At 39.1% G+C, this 18,312-nt stretch overlaps 1 protein-coding gene across 1 annotated transcript in view; it reads left to right on the top strand.

Annotated features, from left to right (window-relative positions):
- PGGT1B (protein geranylgeranyltransferase type I subunit beta) overlaps positions 1 to 18,312 on the top strand; it is a 59,214-nt gene that overhangs the window by 25,755 nt on the left and 15,147 nt on the right. Inside the window, exons 3-6 of the mRNA XM_069595287.1 lie at positions 2,631 to 2,698; positions 6,669 to 6,820; positions 8,209 to 8,341; positions 17,188 to 17,233. Coding sequence (XP_069451388.1) covers positions 2,631 to 2,698; positions 6,669 to 6,820; positions 8,209 to 8,341; positions 17,188 to 17,233 — 399 coding nt within the window. The remainder of the gene's footprint in view (positions 1 to 2,630; positions 2,699 to 6,668; positions 6,821 to 8,208; positions 8,342 to 17,187; positions 17,234 to 18,312) is intronic.

Genomic DNA, 18,312 nt, shown 5'->3' with positions numbered 1-18,312 from the left:
AACATGAGTCAGCCGTAGGCATGCATGTGCCCCCTCCCTCTGGAACCTTCCTCCCACCTCCCCACCCTTTCCCGCCAGTGTCACAGAGCCCCGGTTCGAGCTCCCTGAGTCATGCAGCACTTGCCCGTTGGTTATCTGCGTTACACGCGGTAGTGTGTGTGTTCCCATGTTACTCCCTCCGTTCGTCCCGCCCTCTCCTCCTCCCCCAGCCCACGCCCATAAGCCTCTCCTCTATGTCTGCATCTCCACTGTTGCCCAGTGAATAGGCTCATCAGCACCATCTTTCTAGACTCCATATATATGCATTAATATACAGTATTTGTCTTTCTCTTTCTGACTGACTTCACTCTGTATGATAGACTCCAGATTCATCCACCTCATTAGAACCGACTCAGATGTGTTCCTTTTGGGGGCTGAGTAATCCATTGTGTATATGTGCCACAACTTCTTTATCCATTCATCTGATGATGGATATCTAGGTTGCTTCCATGTTCTGGCTATTGTAAATAGTGTGTCAGCTTGATTTTTTTTTTAATAGCAATGCATATACAGTCTGTTGGTACTACAGTCCTACCTTCTGTTTCTATCATGCTGATTTTCTAATAGTTCTTAAAACCACACTTACCTTTTTAATGTGGGTATAGCCATTTTTTTTTTCATTTAAATTTTTGAATTTCTTTCCAACATTACTGACATATATGTAAGTTTAAGGTGTATAGCATGATCATTTGATGTACATATATACTGTGAAATGATTGCCACAGTAAGGTTAGTTAACAGCTCCATTCCTCTCCCAGAATTACCTTTTTGTGTGTGTGGTGATAAAATTTAAGTTCTGCTATTTAAGGTCATATTAACTCACAAGGATACAGTATAGTATTGTTCAGTACACTCACCATGCTGTACATACATGAGATCCCCAGATCCTATTCACCCTACAGGTCAAAGTTTGTACCCTTTGGCCAGCATCTTCCCTGCCAGCCCTGACAACTGCTAGTCTCCTCTCTCTGAGTTCAGCTTGTTTGGATTACTAAGTGTAAGTAACATGCGCTGTATGTCTTTCTCTGTATGCTTTATTTCACTTAGTGTGATGCCCTTTCCATGCTGTCCATGGGGTTCTCAAGGCATTACTTTGCCAACAAGGTCCGTCTAGTCAAGGCTATGGTTTTTCCAGTGGTCATGTATGGATGTGAGAGTTGGACTATAAAGAAAGCTGAGCGCTGAATGCTTTCGAAATGTGGTGTTGAAGACTCTTGAGAGTCCCTTGGACTGCAAGGAGATCCAACCACTCCATCCTAAAGGAGATCAGTCCTGAATATTCATTGAAAAGACTGATGCTAAAGCTGAAACTCCAATACTTTGGCCACCTGATGTGAAGAGCTGACTCCTTTCAAAAGACTGTGATGCTGGGAAAGATTGAAGGCAGGAGGAGAAGGGGACAACGGAGGATGAGATGGTTGGATGGCATCACTGGGCATGAGTTTGAGTAAACTCCGGGAGTTGGTGATGGACAGGGAAGCCTGGTATCCTGCAGTCCATGGGGTCGCAAAGAGCCAGACACGACTGAGCAACTGAACTGAACTGAACTGAATGCCAATTAGGCTCATCCATATTGTTGCAGGAAGCATAGTTTCCACCTTTAGATGGCTGAGTCATACGTGCGTGTGTGTGTGGGACATACATGTTTGTCTGTAGATGCCTCACATGCTTTCTACCCATTCCTCCATAGTTGGACACTTACGTTGTTTCCGTGTCTGGGGTATCGTGGATAATGCAGTGAACATGGGCCTACAGATAATCTGTTTGATATAATGACGCCATTTTTTAAAATGTATATACCCAAAAGTGAAATTGCTGGATCACATGGTGGTTCTAGTCTTAATTTTTTCAGTGGCTACAGCAGTTTACATTCCCATCAGTAGTGCACAAGAATTCCTTTTCATGGATGTAGCTGTTTTCTTTCTTAGGTTCCCAGTTATATTCCATTGATATCTTGAAAAATGAAAAATTTTAGGTGGGAAAAATATCTGTGTGATTAAACATGCTATGAATAAGCAGATACCAGGTTCTAACTTCAGTGTTCTTTGCACAAAGTATTGTACTTAGAATGAAGGACTATCTTATACTGAAATGTAAAGTACATTTATTTTCTGCAACTGTGGAACAATTTATACCTAAACCTTTCTCCCCTGTGAAGAAGCTGTGAGTTAGGGTTAAAAGACACTGGACGGGACTATTTGTATTGCTAACCAGCTATTACTGTGAACATGTCACTTATTATCAGCGCATCTGCTTTCAGTTCTTTAGCATGAGAGGTTGAATAGGTTGATCACATGAAAAATCATCATTTAGAAAAGGTAGGAAAACATTTTTGACTCAGTGACATAGGCTGAAATTAAAAGTATCTGGTGGGAAGTCATGTTTTGGTTTGGACTGGTTTGGAAATTAAATGAAGAAATCCACGTAAAGCTCCTAGAGCAGACATTCAGCGTTAGGTAGCATGAAAATGGAGATAGTGACAAAGCTTTGGTACTAAAATATGCTTTTTCTGAGAGACTGTATAATTGAACTGCATTAGAATCTGTGTGAAAATAAGGTACACTTTAAAAGTACATGTTTTTATTTTCCAGGATCAAATCTAAATCGCTGTGGCTTCCGAGGCTCTTCCTACCTGGGTATTCCATTCAATCCATCAAAGGTTAGTTCTGTTTGGATTAGGAGGAAAGAGGAGGGGGGAGTGTAGAGATTTTAGTAAGAAAACTAAGAAAGTATATAGGAAGAACCAGGTTTCCAAGTTTTAGTGTACCTAAATAAATGTGTTTTATGAACTGTAACTCTAAGGGAAAGCTATACCCACTTTACTTTCTGAAATAATGCACAGTATTTAAACCCACAGGAATTTGTATTGTTACAAAAATTATGTTTTTGTTGCTATTGCACCTGTGTGTGTGTGTGTGTACAAATTATTGGTGATTTCTTGGAGAAAATGGAAATAAAGTACTCAAGTACATTTGTTCTCTAAGAAACCTTCCATGTGTTATAGTAGGACTTTATATTTGGTTCACATTTCTTAGGAATGAATGAAAACGTTCTTGCTAAGGCGCTGATTCGAGGCCCAAGTAGTGATGAATTATGATGACCTTCATGACAAAGGCAGGCTGTCTCCAGGGTTTCAGGCAGGACTTTGGTACTAGTACATGCGGGTGCAGAAAATCTGTGAGTCCTGACAGAAATTTTTTTCCTTCTTCAAAGAGGTAGACCCCAAACGAGCTTTTGTAGGTATTTCTTCTATGTACAAAGTATTTTTCTACAATAGAAAGCAGAGAAAAGCTTCATCATTTTGTGGAAGACCTCACAAAATAGAAGCTTTTTCCTAGATGGGATCAGCCTGCTTATATGATGGTTACAAGCCCATATCTGGTTACACTGAGTACATCAAGATTTGTATCTGGTTCCAAACTGAAGGTAAATGGCATGCTACCAGTTTTTCCATACTCTGCTTCAAAAATTTGGAATAAATAGTGATTTTGGAGGAGGTGACATGATTTGACAGAGGCACCACTTCAGCTTTCTTCCTTTGCCTTAAGCTGTAGACAGGCATGCCTATGTGAGTCATATGACTTTGCTAAAGTATCTCCAATCACGTATGCTCATTGCTTTTATTAGAGAATCTAGAAAAAAAAGATCCATAAAAATTGTTCTTTTTATCTGATGCATAAAATACTTTGCAACTTAAGCCAGTGCTAAATAGAGATAGCTCTGCATTTAGTCATAATGGACAGGATATCTATAAGTCATGACCCTGATGATAATGACCGTTATACAGCACTATACCCTATACAGATGTATACCTACACTTGTTGGAGTAAAACAGTTCTTTGATAACATTACTTTAAGGACCTTTTTCCCCTCACCCCTCTCCCAAAGCGTATTTAAAATAACAAAAATAAAGTTTAAAAAGAAACCTTTTTTGCCTTTGGTTCACAGGGTCTCCTAAAACCCATTCATGGCCCTAATTCATCAAGATCTAGGCATTTTCTGGGGACGCTGGGTCCCACTCCAGTCTGTGTTGCATTAATCTGAGTGTTGAATGATAGAAGGAGCTAGAGGCTCTGGTGGAATCATACGGGCCCATGAGGAGTTGTCTGTTAGTGTGGTGGCTGAGAATCCAGGAGAGGGGTGAAACCAAGAGAACCTGAGGGAGCAATAAGATTTTCTAATATACTATATAACTAAAATAACATCATCAGTTTTTCTTCTAAAACCACCTGTAGGCCATTGACTTACCTGAAAAATGCTCAGGGCCGCTAGTGGCCGTAGAATACGTTTTGAGAAACACTGATGGATCCTCTCAACCCTGTTTTCTCAGTTTTTCTTCCAACAGATCCCGTATTCTCTGTGAAACCATATACTGTCCTTAAGACATACTGCATAGCCAGGAGTTTTCCTTCTCTGCTTTGCTTCTACTTTCCCTCCTACCTAAAGCCCCCTCTTCACTGTGCCTAACCAAGTCTCATCCTGCAGAAAAAAATCTTTATCCATGCATTACTGTATTTCCACCATGGCACTTACCGCATCCTGTTTTGTACTGTACTTATTCAAGTAGACCTCTCTTCTACCTTCAAGGTTAAGGTACACGTTTGATTTACGTTTGGATTCGCCACAGTGCTTTTAACATAGCAGATACTTAGTTTAAGTAAGTTCCAATACTTTGGCCAACTGATGCAAAGAGCCAGTTCATTGGAAAAGACCCTGATGCTGGGAAAGATTGAGGGCAAGAGGAGAAGGGGGCGACAGGATGAGATGGCATCACTGACTCGTGGGCATGAGTTTGAGCAAACTCCAGGAGATGGTGAAGGACAGGGAAGCCTGGCATCTTGCAGTTTGTGGGGTCTCAGAGAGTCAGACACGACTTGGCAGGTGAACAACAATGACAACCAAAAAAAGAATTCTAAGAAGTCAGTTATAAATGTGGAATAGCATATCCAGGCACATTAGAGCTTAAGTTCTAAGGAGGAACTCAGAATGAAAGAGATGCCACAATGAGGATTTGCTTGTCATATTTGTGAGACCATGTAAGGAATTGTATATGTAAGACTGGATAGGTGGGGCGAGTTCAGATTCAGAGGAAATTTGAACACCTTACAAACTTACTCTGTGAAGACCTGCAGAAGGTGAGTTAAGGGTTCTGATGCAGGTAAGTGTTCTGATGAAGCGGTTCTAACGCCCTTGGGTCATGACTCCAAAGAAGCGGTGGCCCTTTTGATATTTGCCTTGCACTTGCGTCATCATCAGTAAGATAACTAGCATCTGTATAGGCAGTAACTTCATTTAATCTTCACAGTAACTCTGTGAAGTGGATACTGATACCTCCATTTTTCAGAATGAGGCAAGCCAGTGCGTGAGTAATACAGCCAAGATTTGATGCCTTTCAGTGGTGTAGAGGTTAACATTTATTGTAGAAAGCAGTGGAGTCTATTTTATTTTTATTTTTTTGGAGTCTATTTTAACCAAAATCTTTGTATAAGATTCGTTATAACTTTGTAGTATTTTGAGCAGTTATTCAGGTATTTGAAGCAGTTATTGATGAGCCCAACTAAAACAGAAAGAAAGCTGATGAGAAAGATGAATTTAAAATGTGCTGTTAGTCTGTCAAAATCAAAACTTTCTTAACAGAGAGATAATTAGTACAGTGTGAAATTTTACATTTTTTTAAGTGAAATTAGCTTTTTAAAATAACTAGTTAATAGGATTGGTTACTTGAAAATAATTATAAAACTTTAAGTGCTTTGTGTAATGTGCAGTCTTAAGTTACTTGGCTTTACATTTTTACTTTTATTTTTAAAAGTTTTTAAGTTAATTTTATCTATGTCTGTGCCAACTAGAGTCTACAGGGTTTCCTACAAGGAGTCACATATTTTACAAACCTTGAGAGAGTTTTGATAACTTTTGTAGTTTTCTTGGAACCATCAAATCAGTGAAACTAATTCAGCAAGTATTTTGGTAATACGAGTTTTCTAGTTTGACTCCCCAGCTCTGCCTGGGCAATTACTAGTCTAACAGTCTTCACAAAACACTTCACAGTCAATACTCATTTGAGCTCCAAACTTTAAAAGTTAGATTATTTTATTCAGAGAATTTTTCAATGTTAGTATCTTAAGCCTTTGTATTTTTTTGTTATTTACTATTCTAAGTGTTAATGTTATTAGAAAGTAAAATAATTCAACTATATGAAAATAGGAAAAGATTTTTCAACTATATTGTTTTGTATTATTTTTAAATGGTAATTAGTACTGTGGTACTTAATTTGAATTTGTATGGCATAAAATAATTATTTCTAGGTGCTTTTCTAACTTTATAAGCCTTAAATTATAATTGATCTGGTTGATCAAATAAAAAGTTTAAATAATTTGGCTTACTTGAATATCAGATCTACTTCCATAAAGCTTGAGGATAAATTTTAAAACTACGTGCCTGGATAGTATGCAGTAATACCTATGTTGAGACATACATGAAATTCAGTTTTATTTTTCTCTACCAGATGTCTATACAAGTGAGTAAAAACAACGTTTGATTTTACTGTTTACTGAAGCTTCTTGTCAAATTGTATAATGGAGTAAGATTTCATTTCAGTTTTCTAATTAACATTATATTAATTTTGAATCTAGAATCCTGGAACTGCTCATCCTTACGACAGTGGCCACATAGCAATGACCTACACTGGCCTTTCATGCCTAGTTATTCTTGGAGATGACCTAAGCCGGGTAAATAAAGAAGCTTGCTTAGCAGGCTTGAGAGCCCTTCAGCTAGAAGATGGAAGGTACAGGTCATTTTTTGTTACTTGTCTCTCTCTCTCCTGTTTTTTTTTTTTTTTAAAGAATCTTTTGAAACTAAAAATTAATATAGTACTATAGTAGACCTATAGAATTTGTCATAAATTCTTATTCCAACCACCTAAAAGTTCACTGTATAATATGGTTTAAATGCCTGATCAATAAAATATTTCTTATTTGAGTGAAAATAAAAGTAATCACAATAATAGAACTCCATTTTTATTTTTATTTTTTTTAAGAAGACAATAAGTGATCCATAAATAAGTGGTTTAATAGTTTCAGGATTAGGATCTACTTTAATTTACCTTCCGGGTAAAAAATTAACATTTTGAAGCAGATATAAATTTAGTGTCAGTGTTTTAAAAGTTTATTTAGTCTAAACTTTCATTCCTTAGGGTAGTTATAGGGGGAAAAGGGGATGAATGTTGAATATTATATTCTAGTATAGGTAGTTTCTGTGATATTTTTAAAGGTTAGAAAAAGAAGTTAGTTCATTAATACTTGATGATTTGAGTCATGGGTCTAACAAAAAAGAGTTTTAAGGTGAAGCATTTTTTTAAATCTTGGAAGTAATAAAGCAGTAGTGATTCTGTCTAAAGAGGGAACTTGGCAAACAAATCCCGCCATATTATATCTGTGTTCCGTCTACTGTTGTCTCTGTTTTCCTGTCATTATTTTAAAAACACTGCTGTTGATGAGGGGAAAATTAATGGAAACATGCAAGATAATTGGCATTGATTGGAAATACTATAAATCCTTAACGCAGCAAGTACACGTCACTGATTTCTCAGTATTTCACTGTAGTCTTTGGCTGCTGCTGCCTTACCCTTGTTTATAAATAAAAGACATAAAACACTCTTACATACTTCTCTGCAGTCCACGGGGTCACAAGGAGTCGGACACGACTGAGTGACCTTACTTACTTACTGAAAACTAATTATAGGTGAAAATTAAAACAATATGGTCAGTTATCATACTGGTTATCTCTATGTACACTGAGAAGAAATTTTACATAGGCAAAACCAACAGTTCCCAGGTTTCACCTGCTCCTGTTTCTCTCATGGATTCTCAGACCACTGTGCCACAGCTTCCCGTGGCTGAGAGTGGATGAACTTGCTCTGGAGTGGTGGTGTCTGGAGAGGAGTAGCTGCGGTCATGGGCTAAGCTACCCGGATACCAGAACTTTGGAGCAGAGTGATGATTTAGGGGCAGTTAATAGTCCTGTTCTTTACTGAGTAATACAAGTAGACTATGATGTTTAAATCCGTTACTGGTGACAGGCTTTTCTGTGAGTGGAAACATAAAGTGGCTGTCTCTAAACGGCCCCTGCACAAGTAAATTGCCGCGCAGTGACTCACATTGCTCTCACTTTCAGTTTTCGTGCAGTACCTGAAGGCAGTGAGAATGACATGCGATTTGTATACTGCGCTTCCTGTATCTGCTATGTGCTCGACAACTGGTCTGGCATGGATGTGGGGAAGGCTATCAGCTATATTAGAAGAAGCATGGTGAGTAATGTTGATAGTGACTCTCACCTCTAGTTGTTACTGCTGATATAGGAGAGCTGGGAGGAGAATGGGCCAACAGGATGAGGTGGTTGGATGGCATCACTGACTCGATGGACATGGGCTTGAACACGCATCAGAAATTGGTGATGGACAGAGAGGCCTGATGTGCTGCAGTCCATGGGATCACAAAAAGTCGGACACGACTGATGAGAGCTGAGGCATGCCTCATCTCTTCTATTAATAGCAGTAATTTGGAAATAGGGTAATTAGATTGCTTTCTAGGTACATCATATAGCCATGTAAAAATAGCCATGTAAAAATAATAGCCATATATTTAGCCAGAATAGCCATGTAAGGACAGATTGACTCTTTAGCCATTAAATTTTAAATATAATCTGATTGTATCCAAAGAAACAATATCTTTCGTGGAAAGAAATTGGTCAGCCTTGGAAGCAAAAAAAAAAGTAAAATCTCAAAGTAAATGTTGATAGCCTGTCCTAGTAGGGGTCCTTGAGAAGTCACAGCCGAACTTAAAGGAGAATTGTGGTGCCCTTGGTGAGATTATTCCTATATATTGGGTGTGATATGTTCCTTAAGCCATTTTAAATAGCAAGATTGGGCTGACAATAGGTTTTTGGATCACTTTTGGTTTCTAAATAGTTTTATGTGTGGGTTCTTTTTTCTTTTTTTTAATCTAAGGTTTAAGGAGAGTATCAAGTAGAAATGTCTCTTTCACACAATATAGTTAGTCTTTCTTTTTTTATCAACAATAGTAAGGAAACCTTAGTCTCAGCCAGAAATATCATTTGCTCTTCTTTTTAGTCTTTCATATAAAATCACAGTAATAGAAGTGCTGCTTCCCAGGTTTATTTTACTTACTAAATATGAAATTTTTATTTTATAGATTAAAGTATTTTAGGCTATAGCTCAGCTTTTATTAGTCCATATTTCAGAGCAGAAATGTAAGTTTTTAGAGGAATAGAGTTATTTTTAATTAAATATATAAATCAGAATTTGCAGAATATACAATAGCACAAATTTTTAAAAGCCTCGAGAGGCAGAAAGAACAAACCTTTAAAGGAGTTTTAAGACAAAAGGAGTTTGATATTATAGACAAAGATGGGTGATTGTTTTGCCAAAAGTTTTACTTTTGTTTTCAATTCAAAGGATTCGTTAGCCAAAGAAACCCTTGTTACACACATAAACAATTTCTATTTTTTATGGAAGAAAGATAATTTGAAAAGAAATATAAAAAATAGAATTAACAGTGTATACATCACCAAATTGGGCTGAGCTACCTCCAGACTTGAACAGTGCTAGGGAGTCCCTTGTTAACAACAATCTGGAGGCCCAGTTGAGAAGAGTCCAGGGGAGATGCGTCCACCCACCAGTGAGACTTCAAATCGCAGTTTCAGGGGCTTCTGCTCGTAATCCTAGGCCACAAGCTGATACCATCATCAGTTTGCGTCAGTTTGTGTGCAAAAATGCGGGTATGGTTTTACTTTAATCTTTCTACAATGTGGAAAGATTTGCTTCACCTTATGAGTTATAGAATTTCATTAAACCCTCCAGAGAGGGAGCAGGGATTGCCCAGACCATCAGGGGCTCAAGAATTTCAAGACGAATTCTCTTTCTAATCTGAAGTGCTGCCTGACTTGCTGTGCTTGCCCGCAGGCATGGAATCCAGGCAGTGTCCACGCAGGTCAGAGCAGATCAGAGGGCTGCTCTCCTGCTTCTGAAGCCTGAACAAGACTTTCCCCTATTTCCCCAACAGTGATAGGCATTGTGGCATGATTATTGCAGAAATAATGCCACGTTCTTCTTGAGTGAAGTCGCTCAATCATGTCCGACTCTTTGCGACCCCATGGACTGTAGCCTACCAGGCTCCTCCGTCCTTGGGATTCTCCGGGCAAGAGTACTGGAGTGGGTTGCCATTTCCTTCTCCTTTCTTCTTAGTGCATTGTATTTGGAGGTACAGCTTGTTGATACGCCTTATTATTGGTGATGTTAACTTTGATCACTTGGTTGAGGTGGTGTATGCCAGATGTTTCTCTGTAAAGTCGGCATTTTTCCCTTTGTGACTATATTTAGTATCTCATGGTGAGATGCTTGGAGGCTGTGAATTTCCTGCCCCTCATCAAGCCTTTGTCGTCCGGTGTCAGCACGCATTGGTGATTCCCCGCTCTGCCATTCATTCTGTAATCACCAGTTAGCATTCTGCTGTTAAAAAGCTTTCCTTTCACCTTCATCTATTTATTTAATTTCAACAGGAACTCTAGGTTGAGTTTGATTAAATGGGTTATTTTCTGTAACTATCACTCATTTAAAAAGACCCTGATGCTGGAAAAGACTGAGGGCAGGAGGAGAAGGGGACAACAGAGGATGAGATGGTTGGATGGCATCACTGACTCAGTGGACTTGGGTTTGGGTGGACTCTGGGAGTTGGTCATGGACAGGGAGGTGCCAGGGTCCAGCCCCGGTGGATCCAGGGAATTCGAAGCAGGATAGAGTCGGTGAGGAGAAATTTATTTATTTAGAAATCTAAAGAGAAATTAGGAAAGAATAGTGTAGTAGGAAAATTACTGGTGAAAAGAGGCTGAATAACTTGGTTTACACAGGAGACCAATAAAGCTCCAAGACAAGGGGCTTGCACCGTCTACGTAGGCCACTGGCTCCCGCTTGAATAGTGGAGGGTGCTCCGCCTTGGGCTCCTTCTCACGTGGGTCTTAGAAGCCAGGGCAAATAAGTAGACACGGAGAGCCTCTGTGTTCCAGACGGGAATTCAGCCTGTAAAGGGAGAAAAGAACGACGTGGGGGAGCCAAGCATTGGTGCCAGACCCACAACTTTATTTTCAAAAGCAGCTTATATACCCCAAGTTGTACATAAAGAAATAATGGGATATGCAGAGTTATGCAGGGGCAGCAGTCCTGACCCTTATTGAGACCAGGCTTCCTTTTTGCATACCTTCTCGAATACAAAAGGTCTCAGGTGGTTTTACATCATCTTCTGGCCAGGGGGCCTGCTAACATTTTTATGGCTCTCTTCCTAGATAAATGTGTATCAACCAGAAAACTCATTTTCCCTTGAAGTGTTTTTTCTTTAATCTGCTTCACCCTCAAAGTACTAAATAAAGTTACATTCCTGTAGAACAAAGGTGCAGTGGGTTATAACAAAGAAAGTACGTAACTTAAAGATCTAATGTTACTAATACCAGGGCTACTACCTATTTTTTCTACATACCAACTATTCAGTTCAGTTCAGTTGCTCAGTCGTGTCCGACTCTTTGTGACCCCATGAATTGCAGCACGCCAGGCCTCCCTATCCATCACCAACTCCCGGAGTTCACTCAGACTCATACCAGCTATATCTACAAATAAAAGATATGAAAACTTGGCAGCAAGTATTGGCTCAACAATGAAACCCTTAATCAGTCCTATTCTAATGATTTTGACTCCTCGAAAGCCCCTACATTCCTAGGATGTTTTGAGCTTCCTGTGCCTCTCGCGGTTGGGAGGCTGCAAACAATCACATGCGCAGCTGTAAGAGTCTGGACAAACCTGTCAGGCAGGCTAGAAAGCCATCAGAGGGGTTTTTGGATTGAAACACTCTTATTATGCCCTGGAGACTTATTATCTAAAAGCTCTAAATTAACTTTTTCCAGAAAAAGGTGGTGGGGGGAGAGCCCCCTGTAAGCCCCCTGTTAATGTCAGAAGAGTAGGTGGAAAGCATAACACAGTAAAGCAGGCAGACTCTGATTTTAGGAGTAGATGCTTGGGAAAACCCAGGGGGACCCCTGAGGCCTGATCCCGCCTTTGCGTTTGTCAGGCGCCCTTCCTCATGACCTTTGTCACGGGTGGGGTTCCCCTTGCTGGCTCCCGGCAGGGAGGCCTGGCGCGCTGAGGTTCATGGGGTCACAAAGAGTTGGACACGACTGAGTGACTGAACTGAACTGAACTGATCATTTATTTTGATGCTGTCCCAGATTCAGACAGCAAAAACCCCTTCATGCAGGCTCTTATGCCCTTTTGACGCGTCCCGTTCATTTTTGAGCACGTCCTTGCTCTGTGGCACAAATTATTCCGGGTTCGTAGTTTAGTTTCCCAGCTTCATTTCTAAAATTGGTCATTTCTTCAAGAAGTCCTGGTTCTTCTTTTTGAAGGGTGGTGTTTAGAAACCAGGATTTGGGCACAAAATGTGCTCATTGGTACTAGGTTGTCATTGCTTCTAGCCCCTCTCCGAGAGGTAGGAAATGTATATATGCATACAGACATCCCCCTGACACACATCCACACGTTTATATCTGTTTATCAAAAACCATGAATTTATGCTAATGAAACGATGAAAGTCGCTTAGTCATGTCTGACTCTTTCTGATCCCATAGGCTGCAGCCTGCCAGGCTCATCTGTCCATGGAATTCTCCAGGCAAGAAAACAGGAGTGGGTAGCCATTCCCTTCTCCAGGAGATTTTCCCCACCCAGGACTTGAACCCAGGTCCCCTGCATTGCAGATAGATTCTTGACTGTCTGAGCCACCAGGGAAGCCTGAGTTCATATTACTTTTAATCCAACACCATTTGTTCAGTCACTGACTCTTTGCGACCCCATGGACTGTACATGCCAGGTTCCTCTGTCCTCCAGTATCACCCAGAGTTTGCTCAGATTCATATCCATTGAGCCAGTGATGCTGTCTAACCATCTCATTCTCTGCTGCCCTCTTCTTTTGCCTTCAATATTTCCCAGCATCAGAATCTTTTCCAGTGAGTCCACTTTTCTCATCAGGTAGCCAAAATAATGTAGCTTCAGCTTCAACATGAGTCTTTCCAACAAATATTCAGGGTTGATTTCCTTTAGGATTGACTGGTTTGATCTCCTTGCATTCTAAGGGACTCTCAAGAGTCTTCTCCAGCGCCACAGTTCAAAAGCATCAATTCCTTGGCATTCAGCCTTGTTTATGGTCCAACTCTCACATCCTTACATGACTGGTGGAGAAAGCATAGCTTTGATTAATCAGACCTTTGTAGGTAAAGTGATGTCTCTGCTCTTTTACATACTTATCTAGGTTTGTCATTAGCTTTTCTTCCAAGGAGCAAGCGTGTTTTAATTTTGTGGCTGCAGTAACCATCCTCAGTGATTCTTGTGGGCCCAAGAAAAGAAAATCTGTCACAGCTTTTACTTTTCCCCCTTCTATTTGCCATGAAGTGATGGGCCGGATGCCGTGATCTTTGTTTTCTAACTCCATTCAGTTCATTTTAATCTTCCCCTTTTCATTTGTAACTTCCTTCTTGGACAGTGACAAACCTGACTCCTATTATCCAGAATGCATTGGTTCTTTCTGCTTAGAGCCCACAGGTATATTGTCAGAATGTTAAAAAACACTTGGGTTTTTTTTTTTTAAAATTCCCTCCACCACCACCTTACCCCCAACCTTTAGTATGTCTGTCATTTATTTGAAATAGAGTTGTTTGTTTGGATTCTGCTTTAGGATCACCCCCCTCCCCCCGCCCAATTTTGTTGATTTTATTTCCTTAATATGTGATATATTAACTTGCTTTTGAAAGTCAGAATTTAGGTTCAAAACTGTGTAACTCACAAGGGCTTCCCTTATCTTCTGCCTCCTTCCTCCGCCTAACTACCGTGTTTGGCGCCTTGCTGCCATTCGCTCTGTAGGTAAATGTTCTCATTAGTTTCTGGTTCATCCTCCTCTCTCACTCAAAAGAGTACGTTTTTGCATTTTGCTTTTTTCGCTTGAAAGTGAAAAACCACCCTGTATCAAGTCAAAAAAATTTTCCTCATTCTTTGTTTTTCTTTTTTTGCAGTTTTGTAGTACTCCATTATGTGCACATCATAGTTTTTTTCGGCTATTCTATATATAGGGCATGTATTTTCCTAAGGCGAACAGTGTTGAAACTAATCCTTTCTGCATGTATGGTTATGTATTATTGGGGATGTATTTTCAAAGTAAATTCCTAGAAGTGGGATTGCTTGATCAAAAAGTATATGCATGCACAGATTTTCATTTTCACTCCAAAGTTATGAACCAGTGCATAGTCCCACCAGCGTGTGAGAGTGCCTCTGTCTACTCAGACTCACCAATAGAATGCTGCTGCAGTGTTTTTATTTTACCAATCTGGTGGGTGAAAAATGATACCTTGGTGTATTTCCAAATTTGTGTCATTTTATTAGGATTGAGATTGACTGTTTTCTTAACTTCAGGGCTACAGAAAACCAGCCTCAGGCCAGGTTTAGCCTGCAGGCTCCAGATTGCTGACCCCTACTTATAGTCCATTGTTTTTCCTTTTTCTTTAGATATTGCAATTTTGTGTAATTGTCTTTCTTTGCTCATCTTTCATTTCAACCACTTTCTCTTCAACTCCTTTTACTTACTTCTTTATCTCATTTTTATTCTCTTGGTTGTTTTCAGCCTTTCTTACGTGCCCCTTAATGTCTTTTCCTGAAATCATTTAATTTTCTTTATTTCTTCCTACTGTTTATCCTTTTCATTTTTTAACTTTAAATCTCTTTTCATTTCCCAAGTGCTCTTTGAGGGTATACAGTTGAGTTTGGGGTGCTTTACTGTAGTTTTCTTTTGCTTTTCACCATACTTTGGAGGTGAAGGCAGATTTTCCTATACAGAGATATTTTCATTCTGATTGCCATGTTTCCATCTCAGAGACTCAGAGTTCTTTTGTGTAGATTTGTCTTTTTCTGTTTAGTCATTAGTGGATTTGTTTTTTCTTTCAAGAATTCCTAGTTAAGTAAGAGTGCCATCTTTTCAGTGCAGAGAAACAAAGTATGATTTTTTTTAAGTTAGAGTGTGTTTTTGTTTGTATAGTGATTGGGGAAGGGTAGTGAGTTCTATGATTTTCTGCTAAGAGAGAGTTCTTTTTTGTTTCCTGGGTTTTTAAAGTTTCCTCCTTAGAGTTTTGCTTTATTATCTGATCTTCAAAGGGCCCTTTTCTCTTCCCTTTCTTCTTCTGTCTTCGCCAGAGTTACGTACTTAGAACGCTGCCACCTTGACTTGCATGCCCTCCTCAGCCCCTTTGCTGTGGTGAGTGCTCAGTACTACCAGAACTCCTCTTGTACCGGCATCCTCGCTTTGACTGGTGGCCCCAGACTATAATGATGGTTGTGCTGGCTGAAACCATGCGAAGTGATCTTAATCACCAGTGGGAAAAATGACACTTGTTCTGTGACCTTTATAAATTTTTTGCCAGAACATTTAAAATTATTAATGCTACTGTCAGTTATAAATGTATAGAGAAATTTTAATGGTAAACCAGTATTTGTTAGTATACTGTAATTTAAAACATTAGCAATATTGAAAAAGTTTAGAAAATTCATAAGGAGTCGTTTGAACAGCCTTCTTTGTCTTCTCATTATATAACTTACAGTATGGAGCAGGCATCTTTTCTGTCTTGGTAGATGATTATTCTCTTTTCTAAGATTGTGTCAACTTCCAGCATTTCATTCTTTGCATTGTCATTGTGAAATACCTGAGAATTCCTTTTATGTGAAGTTGTTGCCAACATCACTTCTCTAGAACATCTTCTTCCTTTTCATGATAGCCACTTTCTTCATTCATGTAGATATTTCACCTTCACCTAATTTTTCTGACTTCATAGCTAGTCTCAAACAGCCAGCACTATCATGAAAACTATTTCTTCTATTACTCTGCTTGATCTCAATTTCACTTTCAGTGCTACTGCTTTTCATTTCTTTTCTGCACTTCTATCTTTGGTGGCCGGTCTCTTCCTTGGTTTTGACTTTTGGCAAACATCACATTGGTTATTCAGTAAAATACAAAGAAACAGCACAACCCCATACGTTGCTGTGCTGAATAACGAGCAGTGACCAGTTACAGACTGTGAAGAAGGTGATGGGAATGTTCATAGCTCATGATACACATCTGCTATTTATGTAGTCATTTGTGGGCTGAGGACCTAGCAGCAAGTTTGTACTTTCTGTAATTGCTCATAGTCACTATACTGTTACTGAATTCTGTACTATACTGAATACTATACTATTACTGAAATGGGAGGCAGACTGTGTTATTGGAATTTGTGTATATTGGAAGAATGCAAAACAAGGATTTCCTATAATTTCACACTTAAGGAGGCCTTTCCTTTTGAGCCAATAATTTGAGGTAGTCTTAGACAGCCACTCTCCTCTCTCGTCCTCATGATTTTTCTTGAATTGCCCTTGCTCTCTGCAAAAGTGTATCAGGAGTGTGAGATTTGATGTTTCTTCTTCTGTAGACAGGTAATTTGAAGCTCCAGCATGTCTTCTAGCTTTGATAGAGTTTCAGTTCTATGTAGTTGTATTATTCTTTTTAAAAAAATATTTATTTATTTTTAATTGAAGGATAATTGCTTAGCTGTATTATTCTTATCCTGTTTTGATTTTGTGGGATATGTGGGGAAATTCAAATTTTAGGTAGGACACCATTATCCTCAGCTAACCAAAAGCCTCAACAGATTTGTTTTGTATTTATAATGTTATATATATGGGTATGAAATCCTTATGTTTTCCTTAAACTCATACCTCTTGCAAGTGGGAGAGGAATAAAGGTTGAGGTTTTTTATTGAGTAAAGGTTAAATATGTAAGTGCCATCTTTGAACAGTCTATTCTCAGAATATGCCTAGTGTATACATTTACTGATTCAGCTTGGTGAATAAGACAAGATCAGGTATTTGAAAATGTGTAGATGTATTTTATTGTGGGAAAGAATACATATTTTGATAGATAAAAGAGAGATAAAATGAGACCAAGAAGAAAAATTAGCATCATGACAGCATATTTATTTATCATTATTTCAGTATTAACTGAATATGTTTCTCTTTTTCAGTCCTATGACAATGGGTTGGCGCAGGGAGCAGGACTTGAATCTCATGGTAAGGCATCTTAAAATAAGTGGGTGTGTGGTTTCTTTGTCTTTGAATAACATCATGGCATCTTCAACATGTAGGACCTCAGAAGTTTGTCTCAGCTCTTGAAGCAGCCTGACTCTCTTCTTTCCCACTCCTCCCTGTTGACACTGTTGTGCCAGTTTGAGCCTCTTCTAGGTCAGTAATCATTCAGAGATTATTCAGACCAGAATGTTCAAACAGTATTTTCTAGTAATCTTTTCAACTGTTAGCTGCATGAAAGCATCTTGGGAGGATTTAAGAAATTGTTAGAAAACAGGAAGTTTTCTTTTTTGGTGTGATACTAAAAAGCTTCTTACTATTTAGTGTAATACTAAAGGGCTTCCCTGGTGGTTCAGATGGTAAAGCATCTATCTACAATGTCAGAGATCTGGGTTCGATCCCTGGGTTGGGAAGATTCCCTGGAGAAGGAAATGGCAACCCACTCCAGTACTTTTGCCTAGAAAACCACATGGATGGAGGAGCTTGGTGCAGGCTACTATCCATGGGGTCGCAAAGAGTTGGGCACGACTGAGCAATTTCACTTTCACTTTCACTAAAAAGTTAGATACAGAATATTGAACATGAATCAATGAATTTGTGGAAAAAAATTTTTTTACCTTCTTTAATGTAATTGTACTAAGTCATAGTGATAAAACATTTTTGTGTATGGCATATATTCACTACACACACAAATATAAGTCTCTCTCATATTTTCCCTCAATTTTGGCAGAACCAGAAGAGTGAGCAGTAGTCAGTCTGTCAGCAAATCAGTAGCCTGAACTCTTCAAGTGGAAAATTTTCATGTGGAAGAAAATATACTTTCATGCTCCTTAAGAAAAGAAAAAAAAAAGCTCAGATCAGGGAGGCTTTCTGAATGAACGCCGTATTTCCTCTTTCTCACAGCTGTGTTTTTGTGCTCCCTTGGCGTGTCCATCCTTTTGCTAGCACGATGGAGTGGACAGAACACATTCATATTCAGATCTCAGCCCTAACACTAGCTGTGCAGCTTAGGCTCCTCACTGAGTCACTCAGAGGCGTTCTTCTTTCTTTCTTAGAGATAAGAG

The sequence above is a fragment of the Ovis canadensis genome, chromosome 7, assembly GCF_042477335.2.
Source record: "Ovis canadensis isolate MfBH-ARS-UI-01 breed Bighorn chromosome 7, ARS-UI_OviCan_v2, whole genome shotgun sequence".
Lineage (NCBI taxonomy): Eukaryota > Metazoa > Chordata > Mammalia > Artiodactyla > Bovidae > Ovis > Ovis canadensis.
Note: the sequence above shows the minus strand (reverse complement) of the source record. Positions and strands in the feature narration are given on the sequence as shown.